This window comes from Glycine soja, chromosome 2, assembly GCF_004193775.1.
Source record: "Glycine soja cultivar W05 chromosome 2, ASM419377v2, whole genome shotgun sequence".
NCBI classification, from domain to species: domain Eukaryota; kingdom Viridiplantae; phylum Streptophyta; class Magnoliopsida; order Fabales; family Fabaceae; genus Glycine; species Glycine soja.
In genome coordinates, this window is record NC_041003.1 from 7,000,355 (window position 1) to 7,017,535 (window position 17,181).

General features: G+C 30.3%; 1 protein-coding gene across 1 annotated transcript; it reads left to right on the forward strand.

The window, feature by feature from the left end:
• The first annotated feature begins 13,224 nt into the window (after nt 1–13,224).
• Nucleotides 13,225–16,221, forward strand: LOC114384286 (trihelix transcription factor GT-2-like). The gene is made up of 2 exons (XM_028343951.1): nt 13,225–13,620; nt 14,425–16,221. The coding sequence occupies exons 1-2, from the start codon at nt 13,310–13,312 to the stop codon at nt 15,908–15,910; spliced, it is 1,797 nt and encodes a 598-aa protein (XP_028199752.1). The 5' UTR covers nt 13,225–13,309; the 3' UTR covers nt 15,911–16,221.
• Nucleotides 16,222–17,181: the final 960 nt, after the last annotated feature.

A 17,181-nucleotide genomic window follows, 5' to 3' on the forward strand; every position in this document is an offset into this window, starting at 1 on the left:
GCATCAAGAAATGTGTGAAGCATTAGCCTATAAAATGGAAGTCTTATGAATGAAAAATATATTTATATGTCATGCAGGGGGACATGTGTGAAGGTATTATTACTAACCCTTAGAACTGGACTTAGACCTGTTGCCACTGTGGTTTTAAACTGAAGACTTCTCCTTAACTTGCTTCTTGCTGTATCAGTAACAACTTAAAAAATTGTTTCAGTTCATTGATCATGTTGAAAAGCCGTTTCCTGCATAACATATGCAAATCATGAGTACATGGATGAATGAGTAATTCAATAAGGAACCTAGTTTCATAAACAAGGTAATTCAAATATAACATGTTCAGACTATAAAATATATTATTTAAAATGAAATGTATTATATTTAGACTTGAAATGCTCTTTAAAATTAAAACTATTGACTCGTGTTATTAAGTCATTCTCGATAATTCAAAAGCCTTCTTTTAATAGTTCAATCATATATAATTTCGTGTTTTTAAAAAATCGAAAAACAATATTTTAAATGAAGCAAGTAACAGATTTGTATTACATATTTTTATCGTTACATGCATTAGTATATCCTTAAGCAAATAAAAAAGAAGATCATGAACCTAGCTGCTTCAACTTTTCGATGAAATAAGTTCTAAAGACATGAAATAACTCCCTCTGTTTGCCAAATGTTACGATCATGTTTACAGTCAAAGAATAGATGCCATTCTTTCTCAAAGTTTGACGAACAAAAACAGCATTCGTGAGGGCAAAGGATGCCCCTGGACTGGAATCTTATTAATGTTCATCACCATTCATGATATGAAATATTGAAATAGCTATTCATAAAGTTATTATATTATATATTATATTCAAAAATAAGTTTATAGAATCACTTTGAATGTTATGCCTTCAGTGGACAGATGTTTTTAACTTTAATTTCTGAAATTTTAAATTTTATATCATTATGATAGACTCATTTTATTGTCGTGGACTAACTTATCAGCTGTAAATAAATCCTGCCACCAAGTGATCACTTGTTGGATCTGAGCCTAAATGTCAAGCGCCAAGTCCATTGCATATAGACTCCTTTTTACTTAATATAGAATTACAAAGTTACTATCTTCTCTAAGTTACATTCTCTAATGTTTCTACTTAATTCCTTTAGCCAAGAATTCATCGACTACTTTTGATGAATTCCATTTGCAAATTGCAGTAGAAAAAAACTACTTAATTGCTTAGTTGTATCTATGCCTACAGAAATCTAACATGCTCAAATAATACAAGTGTGCATAAAGCTTATGAACAACTAATACAAATTATTTGCAAAATTGTCATTGTATAATATTTTTTTACATTGTTTTTTTTAACCGATGCAAAATGGGTGTAGTAAAATGTATATTTTTAAGTAGTGAATATAAAGCATGTCATCCTTTAGAAATAAAGTGTGCTTATCAGAAATAGCTTTATCAAAAGGAAAATTGATCAAAAGCATACCAAAGTGAACTTGTTTTTAAAAGATCAAAGTGTCACAAAATCAAAAGTTGTATATGATCAGAAATACAATTGGAAGATAACTTCTATCAAGGGATAATAATATAAGAAGCTACACATGATAAAAAGAAATTATTAAAAGATACTGAAATGAATAAAGAATGGGATATTGAATTTATAGTATTCAAAAGCTACAACATCAAAAGTATCATGCTTAAAACTAAATTGACAAGTGTTCAAAAGTAGAACTGATTTGGACCATTAGGTAATGATGTAAACAAAGCAACTGGAAGATGAAAAGATTGTTGCACAAGTACTACAATAACAAAAAAAAAAAATACAAGAAGCATCCTGCATAGATCTATCTTCAAAATTAACATTCTTGGTGTAACATCCTCGGCCCTGATGGAGGCGAGGAGCGATCTCTCTGGTGCAAAAGAGAACAAACAAGGAGCAACTCCTATCTAGCTTTCATCGGAAGAGACACTTGAATGGATTAAATACACACTAGAATGAGAGATATTTAAAGGTTATAAATGTATGAGATTGTATAATTAAAAATGATTTAATAAAATTAATTAATATGACATATACCAACAAGATGTATCTAGTTTTTGACTGTCCATCACTTAACAATTTTGCAATTAAGCATGTTTGACTTGAAATAATTATAAGATGAGTGATTTCTTGAAAAGTTTCATAAGAAGAGAGTGAGTGAGGTCATAATACGTTAAAAGGCCTTGTGCTCATTTGTGGGAACAATAATCAATCTTAAAAATAATCAAACGTTAAACTTGACAAACTTTAAAAGTTGTCATGGAATGAATCACTAGAAATTCAACTCACAACAACTATTAAGTTTTCAAATTCAACTCACTATAAAAAAGTTATTAAGGACCCAAAAAAATTTCGTTAATTTTATAGGGACCTAAAGCTTATTTAAGCTTATAATTTAATTGATACAGAACCAGACTCAACAGCCACAAAGACAAAAAGGGAGGTGCAAATAGAGGACAAGCCCAAAAGGAAGCTCACAAAACCAGCATACCTCAGTGACTACGTATGAAGAAACGGACAAAAGCTCAGGATCCTTGCTTGCCTTAGTGTTGTCTACTATCAGGGGACAGCCTAACAAATTCCATTAGTGTAATATTCCTAGGGAATCAATTAGTACAATTATGTTACTAGGAAGCACTATAAATAAACAATGTAATAAGAAAGCAAGCAATGAAAAATTTCGATACTTATCTTTTCCTTCCTTCCTTATCTTCTTCTCCTTCTTCCTCTATTCTGAAGGCTCTGGCCTATTAAATTAGCTTTAGAATTTGAGCCTATCATTAATACACAATGTAAATAAGATTTTATTGTATATTTTCATCGTGTTAATTTTTCTGTAAAAAATTAACACAATGAAAATGTATTTCCATTGTGCTTTGTGACACAATACACAAATAAAATGTGTTTCTTTTTGTATATTGCAAAGTCACACTCTTATAACAATTGAAACACATTTCTGAGAAGGTTTATTTTGTTAAAATTTTGGAAATATTGGGAATGAACTTAGCAAATAAATAGCGTAGGAATAGCAACCGAGGCCCACAATATGTTGATTGGATCATGTTGTCACTAATCTCTTTTACAGTCCAAGGCTCATGCCCATTTCAACCTTCCGTTGGGTTTATGCAATTCCTATTTAGTCCTTTTCTTATTGAGCCTCATCCTTTCGAGTTATCGATATATTGTCAGGCTGTAATTTATAAATAATTTATCTGCGATTTTAGTTTAAAATAGATTTAACCTCAATTATATATTCAAATGTCAACTTATCTATTTACGTCAGTGTTACTGTCACTCATTGAAAAAAAAAAATCATCCCCTAGCTTTGGCACCCATTAAGCATGGAGTGATGCTACTTTCATAATTTCTTTTTCCCCGGCCCTAAAGTGTACAATTTGTCACGCCAGAATGGATGGGTTAAGCGTGATCATTCTTTTGATATGCCTTATTATTAAATATCCATTACATTTATATACAAGTGTATATGTCAAATTTGGACCAGATAAAAGATATCAAACAAATCAAAATGTCATGAATTATCGGTACGGATAATAATTTTGTTTTTTTATTCATATTTTTTTTGTTACAATGAATATTTACTAATTTTATTGATAATTAATTTTTGATAAAAATTTAACTGATTATCTTTAGTATTAGAGTTGAATATTACTCGTACGGATGACATGTAAATTTCTTTATTCAATATGAATCCAAATAATAATAAAAAAGTGTCCACAACTTTTATTTCAACCCTGGAAGAGAGCACAAAACCTATCATGAAATTAATATGTATTACACATGTAATCAATATTTAATGGAAAAAAAAACAGTAAAATACTACGACAAAACATGCATCCAAATATTCAACGATTAAAAAAGACCCTATGATCAATTAAACTTCCATGAATGCGACGTGTGCTCTCGTTATGAATACTTAGTGCATGTTTAGTTTTGACTTGTAAATTTAGTTTCTCTATTTATTTTAACTCATAAATTTGATTTCTGTAACCCTAAAAATAAAGTTGAGTGTTAATTAATTATGTTAACCGTCACCTGTTGTGTTTTTATTTTTTATTTGCTTCGTGTTGCAGCCCAGCCACTACTATCCCCTATTTCTCCTTCCTTCTCCAACAACACAAACACCAACATCAAACAGCAAAGGCTTTTTTTATTACCTATCTTCACCAACAAGATCTCATTTTATTTCTCCCTTTCACATAAAACACAAATCAACCAACCACAACATAAGATCTCAATTTTTTCCTCCCTTTCACACGTCGATAACCAAATGCGATTCAAACATAGAACCAAGGTCACTGTTTTTTATGTAAAAAAATGACATTTCTTCTCCCTTTCGCACGTTGTCGCTAAAAATATAACATAAGATCTCTTTTTTTATGCTCCATTTCGCATGGCAGATGAGGTTGGGAGGGTTTTGATGCGGGTGAAGTGGAGCAAGGACAGCGGGGGTGGAAGGCATGGTTGATTATGGCAAAGGGAAGGTCGTTGGCATGGTGGGGTGGGTGTTACCGAAGGATTCAGATCTGAAAAAGAAAAAAAAAAGGAGGAAACGAAAGAGATAGGATGAGAACATAAAAAAAAAATAACGTCCAATAAAACTGAGAAATCTGAAGGTGAACATAAGCCATTAACGAGCATCGTTTAATTTTAGGGTTGAAAACTAAAATAACTGGAAAAAAAATAAAGAACTCAATTGGTGGAAAAATAAAGACTTAATTGATAAATTAAATTACAGGCGATCAAATTGATGAGCTGAGATAAATATGAGTGGCCACTAAATTTGTAATTAAATCGTTTAGTTTTCAATTTGGAAGTCTAAAAGTATGCTCAAAAAGTAAGACTGAAAAATAATTTTGTTTGATTTTTAGTTGAGCCTTTTTCTAAATCAAGTTTTATTTCAATTTTGTTTTGAAACTCGATTTGAAATAGAAATAAAGGAAGGATTTTCTTTTGCAAATTCAATTTGCAAAATAAATTTCATCCAAACTTAAAAGTTCACATATTGTAATCCAATAGCTAACAATCAATAGCAAATGACATAGGGACATAGACTAAAACATATTAGAACAGAGAAACTGGAAATGGAGGGTGATGACAACAAATTAAACGACAAGGATGAACTTGGTTAGGCAAGAATATTGAATAAATGGGATTCATTTTTTTGACCTAGTCCCGAGTTCATACTCTCATAAACCCTCGAACTTGAGTACATATTAAACTTGAATTTTTTGTTGATCCCAAAATTAATATTTCAGTTTATGGGTTTATCTTTTTTTTTGCTAACAATAATATTGATACAAAATATTCATTATGAGAAATATTGACTAATATCTATCATAGACCATAAGCGCACACAATATAAGTATTTCTTTTTTAGCATGATTTATTTTATACCATCTTGAACAAGATAATGTAAAAAACTTTATTTTCATGACCTAGTGAGAGTTAACTCAAAAATAGAACCAAGATCAATGTAATACCTCAGATGATCACACTAGAATGAGAAAGATCAAAAGGTTATAGAAATATGAAACTATATAATTAAAAATGACTTAAAAAATTAATTGACACTATTTATAACAATCATATATATATATATATATATATATATATATATATATATATATATATATATTTTGATAACTTATCACTTAAGAATTTTACTATTAAGTGTCTCATCATGTGAAGTATTGTATGGTGCGTATGGTTAACAAGTCCACAATCAAAAATATTATAACGAGGATGGAATGTGACATTTTCTCTTTTGTCACATGATAAAAGCTTTAAATTTCCGTATATCCGCGAGTGAATATATGTGCGGTGTTTGTGCATACTCAACGTGCCATGGCGCAAAACACACATGGGGTGTTGAAAACTACTTCCTCAAATAGAGATGCAATTTCGGTATATGACAACTCAAGAGGCACATCAACACAATATAAGCCACCGAACCTCATCATGCGGATGGTCCTATCTATGACCTATATCCCAGGCTTGCCTTCAAATGGTAACCAGGCACAGTAACATATATATGGTCCCTTCAAGCTTTTCATGATTGTGCTTGAAGCTGCCCATGATCTACCCATATACATTCAATTCCACTAGCTATATGAATGTGATCCTTGTGTGATTTTTGAGTGAAGGAAATGGGCAACATGCGAAAGAGGTTATGTAACCCCTAGGTAGAATGACAAGGGTATATCAATAAAAACGTGTAAATCAATTGGTGTATGATTGTTCTATTTAAATTATTAATTTAGAATTTGAATTTTAAAGATACAATTGTATTAAATAGTCAAAAGAAAAACTAATTTTTTTACTCAAGTAAATTATTTCTTATTAAAAAATGTCTTAAAAAAAATCTTAGCATCTACATAAGCATGCTATTCTTTTTCAAAGTCAAGAGATATTATTGATTTAATTATAACAAACCAAAACCAGCAAAAGAGGTGCTGATGGTTGTCTTACAAATTAATGGGAAAAAATCAGCACAAGCACGCTATTGAAGGTGAAAATAATAAATGATACAGGGTTAATTTGTGTGTTCTCTGTAATTTACAAGGTATACATTGCATGCATATATATATTCACATGTTCATGACATTTGGTGGATGCATGCAACTTGCGAGAGAACGCATTTGCACCATAACAATAATTTAATTTTCTGTTTTTTTCTGGACCAACACCCCTTTGAGCGCTTATAGGATGAATCAAATTATATTGATATATTTTTAATAAATATTACACCAAATTGTGATCGTTCATTCTGTTATCACCCGACCCCTCTAATAAAATTACTAAAACCAAACACGTATCTATTATTAACACATAACTTATGATTGAAATTTTCTATATTATCTATTATTAACACATAACTTATGATTGAAATTTTCTATATTGCCCTTAAGAAGATCAAAACTTCTAGATTCATACTTTTTGGGTGAATTAAAATTGCAGTGTTGCATTCACACAAATTCAGGTTGGATTTTCTTTGTTTTTTTCTTAATTTTCTTTTTAAAAAAAAAATCGTTTAAGTCCATCCTTCAATTCAATCACCGAATACCCATGTAATGGATTAAAAGTCCAGTGATTTCAAGATTTTGGGAACAATTGAAATCACAGGTTTCAATCGCTAATTGCAGCGATGGGTATTTTTTGGGTATTCTATGATTTGAACAGATAATGGAGGAATTCTATATAGTTGCAGCGCATGATTTCTTAAAAAAATAATTTGCACGAATTCTATATAATGGAGGGATTTGTGCTGTTACATGATCTTCTAAGGGGCAATACAGACAATTACAGTCATAAGCACGTTACCAATGTCAGATGATAATAGAATGAACGGTCAGAATTTAGTGTAATTTTAAAAATGACATGTAATTTGATTCCTTGTCTCTCTGTTACATGTATCTATCTATTTACAAAAACTAGTTAGTGTTTATATAATAACTTAAATAAATAATGTCCGACTTTCTAAATTATGATCATTTAAATATAATTTTGTACTTTATATTTATTGTTCTTCGTTTTTCATAATAATCAAGAATTCTCGCTTTAAATGTTTCCTTCATATATGAGATATATCTAGGACGGTTGAGAGTGGGGTCAGTGAGAAGTAAAAAAAGTGTTAATTCTATACATATAATCATATATATGATTAAAATTATTTTAGTTAGTTTTAATTTTAACCATATATTTGAATTATACAGTTTCAAGTTTATACATGATACACTTCATCTCTCTCTAGCTATATATACGTACAGGAGAGAAGTGTGAAAATATAGATGATATAAATATACATAAATTATAAAAAAAATTTACTTAGATTAATGTTAATCATTTACATAAAATTAAACGATTACAATTAATTTTTAATATTTTTATATTAAACGATACGGTTCTTTTATACAAGTGGCTGGTTTCATTCTATGTTGTCGCTGTTGATGTTTAAATTATGTCCACCCTTCTTAAAACCATAACGTGGAAAAATTTCTACTTCATACTCGAAAAATTTAATAGCATCATTTATAGCTTCTTTTTGTTATTGAAGGGAAGCATCAATTATAGCTAGCTAATATAATTCATAACGTGGCTAAATGATATAATTATATTCGCTTAACTGATATTAGCCATCCAACTGTAATATGAGGATCTCTAATGAGTTTCTTAAGTGTTTCTTACAATTTTTTTTTTATTGGAGTAAATCTATGATAGGAAGAATTTTTTAAAAATAAAATTTATATCTTCTGTAAAAAAAATTACAAGAAACTATTTCTTAATAATAAAAAATAATATTTATCTAATACATAACAACACTATTATTAAATTATAATTAAGTAAAAATTAAAAAATATATAAAAAGTAAGTTTCTTAAAATTTCTTCTTACAGTTGGAGTAAAATTATATATAAATGTCTAGTAATGATATGAAACCGTGGAGATTATAAAAAACATAATGATGAGAACAAAAAAATACTCTAAATCAACTAAAAAAATAGCCATGCAACTAAAAAATTGTCCTTGTCAGCACATAGTAATTAATTAAAGAACTGGAATTTAATCTCACTTTTAAACTAGATCGAAGCTTAAAGCAATTTGATCTCATCAATGATGCTAGAAAGCTGTAAAAGAAAAACGAGTAAATTACAGCAATACCTGTGAGGTTTCATGTAAGTATTTGAAATAGATGCTAATTAAATGTTATGAAACATGCGACTGAAACTTGTCTATCCAAATTCTTACTTATTTCGGTGGGTTCATTATGCATAATTTTAATTGGCTGACAAGCTTTACAATATTAATATGTTATCCTCGTTTGATCCATTTGCATGCACATTACGCAAGCAATGTAAATAATGAATTTACTTTGAATAAAAGAATAAAAAGAACTTTGGGATGGAAAGCAATTCATGATTGGTATATGCGCGAGAAAAGAGGAGAAGCAAAGACATATCGTTTTTGCAGTTTTTGAAGTTAAAATTATGAGGATTGGGCAAGCAAACGCACGAGAGCTAGTGTCGACAATTTGGAACAAACCAGCAAATAAGATGCTTCGGAGAGGCCCAAAATACACATAAACAACAGAAAGCTTGATGGCCTTTTTTCCCTCTTACTATCAATTATATAATATTTCATTCCATAGCTATATAAAAATAAAAATAAAAAATCATTTCATATGCACTACATGGCTATTGTTCCGGATCTAATAACGAGAAACCCAACAAAAGCTTAACCTCGTTGGGCCAAGTTTAGCCATTTACACCAAGGTCAAAATTATCCCAAGTTATTTGTCATGGGTGTGATCGAATCTAAAGGTCCACCCAGTGATGTCACATCCTCACATCCTATGTTTCTTTTCAGAATATTCTTGGCAAATCCTATACCAGATTGCTAATTTGTTAGGATGACATTAGAGTTTGACATGTATCACATAATTGTACTCACTGCACCTGCATTCCAATTCTATAAGTTCAAGTTTATACTTTTTTCATATGGATAAAACTTAAATGTAATTTATATTTGGCATTAAAATTTTATTATAGTAATTTATATTGATCTTTAACACAAATTTTATTGTGTTAGAGCCCTGGTGCAGCGGTAAAGTTGTGCCTTGGTGACTTGTTGGTCATGGGTTCGAATCCAGAAACAGCCTCTTTGCATATGCAAAGGTAAGGCTGCGTACAACATGCCTCTGGGCAATGGGGTACGAAGTTTTTTATATTTTTATATATATATATATATATGACTTGAGTAGAATAAGATGAATATTTTCATGTCTTGATTAACTCCAATAGGGACCTGATAAGTGGAGGAGAGATAATAATATGAAATTCAGTCTAGAGCCTCAAACAACTAAGCACCAAGTGACTTGAGTATAAGTGGGTCGACTTGGTCATTGTCCATAACAACAACAAATTTTAATTAATAAATAATATAAAAAACACACTGAAAAAACTGTATTTATTATTATTATTTTGTCCTTTTCTTATAGAAAAATGGGATGGAGCAAATGAACTAGCAGGAGCCAGCCGTTGAACTCTCTTCTAGACTGAAAACAATCTTTGAAAGTTTTGAAATGTTTTCAATATATATATATATATATATATATATATATAAACGTTTCGAAGTGTTTTATTCTTGGGTCTGGGTTTGCTGATTGTATTTGGGAAAGATTTATGTACTTGTTTAATTTGCTTCCAAATGAGGCACATCTTGTGCTTGGTTAATTTGCTTCTAAATAAATTCATTTTGCAAGAAATTAACCTAAGTCTTTTTATTGTCAGAATAGATAACTACAAAATAGTCTCTAAGATTTCAGTTCAAATGAGAAATAATTGGAATGTAAAACATAACTCAAGTGAAGCACCTTGGTCATTATTGATGCCAAATAAAATGGATAAAATGAAAAGAAAAAAGTATATAAAATAAAAAAGAAATATCAGTGATGAAAGGTTGTGAATTATGTACAGTAAAATCTATAAATTAAACTCGGATCAAAATTCTCAAAGCCATATATTGTATCCTTTTTCTCTGGTAAAGGCCATATTCAATATTATTGGTTGATAAAGTCCAGCACGTTGAAGCACGTTGTGGGGTCACTACAAATTAATGGATTTATTGAATTCAGAGTACAAAATAAGAAAAATGAAAGCCAACTTTATCACTTTTTCCTCTTTCACATATAATTGGAAAACTATTTATTATTTACAATGAGAAATAAAAACAGAAAAACTGACTCAATAACTCTATCTAACTAGTAATAGTATTTTTTTTTTTGATAGTTAAGAGATTATGAGTGACTTTTAATTTATTTAGACTAATTTTACTTATAATATGTGACAGTTATTTGTCTAAGAAATTTTATACATAATGAAAATTGAATATAAATTATTCTGTTGATGATTTTCACACATATATACATAATAAAACTTATACTATTACATCAATCTTTTGAATTAACCAATACTAATGTATTATTCATCGGCAAGACGCTTCATTACCCACACTGTTGCAAATGGTCCCTAATAAAAATTCAAATAATTGGTGATCATAAAGCGTTAGAAGGTTGTTAGCCATCAAAATATTCATTCTATTTATTATGTTAGGTCGAATATAACTGAATTTGTCACCGGTTACTTCCATTTCATAAATAGACTTTGCCTTTACACAGTGACCTATATCTAACCAAAAAACCATTAATTCATCATTATCAACAAATTAGGTTAAAATTATTATTTTTCTTAACCAAGCTTCAAACTAAACTTTGTCAAACCACGGTGATCTACACCTGCCCACGTGGCCGCATGATCACCTAAATTTCCTTCAATTTATTATGAAAGTAAGGGATCTAATTTCAGTTTATATTAGAAACATTTAACCATTATATTATGGCAACTTTTGTATATTCTAGATAATCCAAATATAATTAATTTTTATATATTTTTAGTACTAAACTAATATATTAGTAATCCAAATATAAACTTTAGCTTTCCAAACATTTAAACATTAAATTAGTCTTCCAAAATTCCAATTAACACAAAAATGCATAACTTTTTGTAATATAAATCTTACAAAAATTAATTTAATGAAACTTTTGAAGTTTTAAAGAATTAATTTATGTCAAAAGTATTTAAAATGATAAAATTTGTTCCAAATGTATTTTTGAAGCATTGATATTGAATTAAAATTTGTTTTTAACAATATAGTACAAATAATCTATAACTATTAATAAAGATAATTACTGTTTTGGTGTACATATTTCTTATTCTTAAACTAACATTTAATATATATATATACTTTTATTTCTTTTATAAACTTTTAAAATATAACTATTGTCATTTTTTCTAAAAAAATCTATTATCACTATTTTTTTAATTTCTTTTTCTTTTTTCTGTTTATTTTTTAAAATAAAGATAGAGACACTTCGTGTCTCTCTTTCAAATAATTAAGTAATAATGCAAAAAATATTACAGTAACTTTAAAATCAGTTTAATGCGTTAGTTTAGGATTACTTAAGTAATATTAAGTTGGTCCACATAGAATTGAATTTTGAGATTTTAAGTTGGTTTAAATAGAATTGAGTTTGAAGATTTTAGGTTTCAAATATTGTTAATAAAATAAGAGTAATTACAAAGAGAAATTCTACTATAAATGATATGATATTCTATATTCGCCCAAAATTAATAAGTACTTCATGATAAAAGAAAAAGAAAAAAAAGTTAGGATCAATCTACGTTTTTTCCAGTCACACATTGGGAAAAAGTCCCTAACAGTATGAGTTTCCTTGACGGAATGAGTATCACGATTTTATCAGAGGTCAATGATATCCATCTTTAGGGTCAAATTAGTAATTTCAATCTTCGCCAATTGTGAAAACGGCCACTGAAATCCAAAACTCCCAAACGCAAAAGCTGACCTACAAAAATGGGCCACAAGTTATTATCTTCATCGTCGCATCTGCGGCCTGTTCCCACTACAACTGTGAAATTTTTCTAAAATAATAATTGCATAAATAAAAAATAAAAAATCTTTTATATCTAATATTTTCACTTGTCATTATTTTTCCTTTAGTGGTATATATTATATTTTATATTTTATTGCTTTCATTTTTCTTTTCCGGCACTTACATGTGACACAAAGATATGAGAACCAAAGCGACTTTCTGTCTTCGTTTTTTTTTCAACCCAATTAAAACCCAATTAAAAAATGAAGAATTCATACCCTAATAATGAAAGAGTTTAATTTATTTATCATAATGCGTAAAAATGTAAAATATTTTTACATGTACATTTTAATGTGAGTTTACTTTATACATTATATATATTTCTTTTTCTCCTAAAAATCAAAGTGAGTTATCAATAATTCAAAGTATTTATTCAACTAATTGAGTTAAACTTTTTTTGTCTTTATACATTATAATAATAGATAAGATAAAGTAGTTATATATTATGTAATATCTCTTTAAATTTTTTAATAAATTAAAATCACCATAAAATAAAAAAATAAACAACAACAATTTACAGCACTCGGAGTGAAAGCTGCTTCAGCTTCATTAAAGTCTCTTTATTATCATCCCTTTTTTTTCTATGATAAAATAGACAGAATTTAAACTCCACCCAATAAATAAATAAAAATATATAATAACCTCAAGCACACCCTGCGCATTAAAACCCTTATATAGTATTCACCTTGTCTTCTATTATTCATTTTCCCCCCTCTAGCTGTAATTGCATAGGGAAACAACATCTCTATAGCTATATGCAGCTAGGAGACTCAAGTGTGTTGGAGATCTCCTCCCATACCGAGCCCGAGATGGCGGTGGTGTCGCCACCAGAAGAAGCACCACATGAAGGCGGCCACAACAGTGGTGGTGGTGGTGGTAGTGATGAGATGATTGGGATGGATTTGGATGCAAATTCAGGTGAAGGAAATGAAGGTAACAAGATGAGCTTTGGAGGGAACCGGTGGCCCCGTCAAGAAACTTTGGCTCTCTTGAAGATAAGGTTGGATATGGATGCAGTTTTTCGAGATTCAAGTCTTAAAGGTCCACTTTGGGAAGAAGTTTCAAGGTATATAAATAAATAAATATAATTTATATAATTCAATTTCGATACATCTAAATCTAATCTCTCAACTCATCTCTTTTCATTTTTTTTTCTTTTTGGAGTCACTTCAATATCTTTTTCTTTTTGTGGGTTTGAAGAAAGTATATATATATATATAAAAACTTCAAGCTCCAATTCTAGATCGTGCATGGAGATCTATGAATTGGTTTTCAATTTCCAGTTCAGACAATTAAAAATCATTTTCCTTCATGTATATTCGAGCCGTTAAGAGCTGTTTTTTTTTTCTTAATTAATTACATGCACCATCAACTTTTGAAATCAGCGAATCTTATTCTTCCAGTCTGAGATAATACATATTCAATACGAACTTTATTTTAATTAACTCAAATTTTTATATTTAAGTGTCAGCCGTTTATAAACAAGGCATATATAAAATGGACCCATGTTTGAAATGAATCATCCGTGAGTTTTTCGGTTTTCTATTGATTTGCTCTTAATTTTTGAACCTCTCTTCTTTGTTGCCTTTCATATCGTTTTCATTGTTTTTTTTTTATTTGTCTTATCTGTTAACTCTTTTAAGCATATGAACCATCTCTTCTGTTGTTAATTTAGTACATCAAGGCAAGTACATTAAGTTGTCTGGGATTTTTTAGCCTTGGTTATGTGAAAGCATTAGCTCATTTTTATTTATAATTTTTTTCTCAACTCATTTTTCTATTGGATAATGTTGAAATTTGATCTTTCTCTCTCTCCCTCCCTTTCTACATCTGAATATCTCTAATTTTATGCATAAATCTTGCCACGCAGGAAATTGGCAGAGCTTGGATATCAAAGGAGTGCAAAGAAGTGCAAGGAAAAATTTGAGAACGTGTACAAGTACAACAAGAGAACCAAAGAGAACAAAAGTGGCAAATCACATGGAAAAGCCTATAAATTCTTTGATCAATTACAAGCCCTCGAGAACCAATTCACAGTCTCTTACCCGCCAAAACCACAACCTACTTCTACTTTGACTACAACAAACACATTGACAAGTGATCATGGTAACAAAGTTATCTCTTATGTCACACCTTTTCCTTCAACAAACCCTACTCTCATTCCACCTTCTCCACAAACCAACACCAACACCACTACCACCACAACAACAACATCCACTACCGACCCTAGAGACTCATCACCACCACAAACCAACAACAACAACAATAGTGTCCCACATTCTTTGCCAAACATGAACGCTCCTTTCTTAACCACCACCACCTCCACCTCTTCCTCCACAGCATCAGATGAAGACTTGGAAGAGAGGTATAGGAGGAAGAGAAAGTGGAAGGACTACTTCAGGAGGCTCACTAGGAAGGTCTTGTCGAAGCAAGAGGAGATGCAAAAGAAGTTCTTGGAAGCCATGGACCAAAGGGAGAGGGAAAGGGTGGCACAACAAGACAATTGGAGGATGCAAGAAATGGCAAGGATCAATAGGGAACATGAGATTCTTGTTCAAGAGAGATCAACAGCATCAGCCAAAGATGCTGCAGTCATTGCATTATTGCAAAAGATGTACGGCCAGCAAAACCCCACACAACATGTTGAAGTAGAGCCACCACAGCAACAGAAGCAAACAATGCCACAATCACAGCCTCCAATATTAATGCCAAACAATAATTTTGAGGTCAAGAAAATGAATAATGGTCACAGTGCTACAAGTACTACTACTACTACTACTTCTCCGGTGAGTTCTTCTTCTTCTTCTCGGTGGCCAAAGGCCGAAGTTCATGATTTGATAAGGTTAAGGACAAGTCTTGAAATCAAGTATCAAGAGAATGGACCAAAGGCTCCATTGTGGGAAGATATATCAATTGCAATGCAAAGGCTTGGGTACAACCGGAGTGCAAAGAGATGCAAGGAAAAATGGGAGAACATCAACAAGTACTTCAAGAAAGTTAGGGAGAGTAGCAAAGAAAGGCGTGAAGATAGCAAGACATGTCCCTATTTCCACGAGCTTGAAGCTCTATACAAAGAAAAGGGAAAATCTCAGAACCCCTTTGGCATGTTTCAGAATATGACGCCAAATGAGACGATGATGATGGAGCCATTGATGGTGCAACCGGAGCAACAATGGAGGCCTCCACCTCAATCATTGGAAGAGGGTATAGGGAAGGATAATGCAAGTGAAGAATATAATCAAGAAAAAGAAGAAGAAGTAGAAGAAAATGGTGGTGATGATGATAATATTGAAGAAGATGGAGATAGTGTGGAAGATGCAGGACCAAACCCGTGTGAGATTGCGACAAATAATTAAACGTGCTTCAGTGGACACCGTTGAAGTAGACAAGATAAGGAATTTTCTGAATGGAGAAAAATTTACGTGTGTGCTTAATTTACTTTTACTTATTTCGGAAAAAAATAGTCCTTTATTTTTTTTATCATTTTATTAAACTTCAAAATGTGATTATTTCTTAAGGAAAACAATTGTTGGGTATAGTATAGTCATTCAATTTTTATTTTTCTTATGGGGTCGTAAGTTGTAACACCTGCAAAAAAAAATTGTCATAAATTGTTGACATTAAAGACATGGCACAAACACCTGCGCCAGAAAATTCAATTCTTTAATCATGATTCATGACCTATCTAAAAGTATGGGGCTTCTGTGGCTGCACATAACATACCCTATCTGAGGAGAGACTTTTTCTGAGCATGGGGTATCTTAAAAGGTGATGATTGGGGTAGTGGGTCAGATTTCTGCCGCCATGAACTATATTCAGAGGCCTAACTCCAAAAACAGCCACATGGGCCAGCAAAGCAGCTATAGTGGGGTGTACAATGTGTTTCGGACTGATAAATTACCAATAATGTTTTTTTTTTTTAATTCTTACAAACTTTTGATGGGTGAACTTGTAATTTGATACTCAACAATATAATTTACTAGCACTTAGGTTTATGAAAGTATTAAAATTTAAAAAAAAAAAACTTAAAAGTGTTATTTTTCTATCATTTTAATCTTGTTAAAAAAAAAACTTTTTGTTAGATCAAGTTGTTAGTGTTTACATCTATATGACACACTATGTGTAGACATCTATGCATTGATGATACATTCATGATTAAGATAGGATAATTTAATGTATACATGACAAGTGACACTGTTATGTGAAAATATAATTTAGAAATTAAAATGATAGTAATTGAATGATTATTTGTTATTCACATATACATTATTTATTGTCACATATTATTTACATGTACATTGTCAAGTAGATAAATAACATCTTAAAATAAACACAAATGTTAATTTTAATAAAAATCTTTTAATAATGACTAAAATGATAAATAAATTTGACTTTCAGGGATTTTTTGAAATTTTAATATTTTTAAGAACCTAAGCCATATTGAGTTACACTTTTAAGAATCAAAATAATTGTTTATCACATTTTTTTAACTACTTTTCAATTTTCATCTCTTTTAATTACATTCCTTGTTTTATTTTATATTTTGTTTTTCTCTTTTTATCCTTTTATATTTTATATTAAATTATGAGATGTTTAAGTGAAATCAGCACTATTCATGAATTATTGG

Excerpts from the sequence above, each read along its gene's own strand:
- LOC114384286 (XM_028343951.1), top strand. The coding sequence starts at position 13,310 with ATGCAGCTAGGAGACTCAAGTGTGTTGGAGATCTCCTCCCATACCGAG. Across the intron at positions 13,621-14,424 it reads CTTTGGGAAGAAGTTTCAAG|GAAATTGGCAGAGCTTGGAT; the intron begins GTATATAAATAA and ends CTTGCCACGCAG.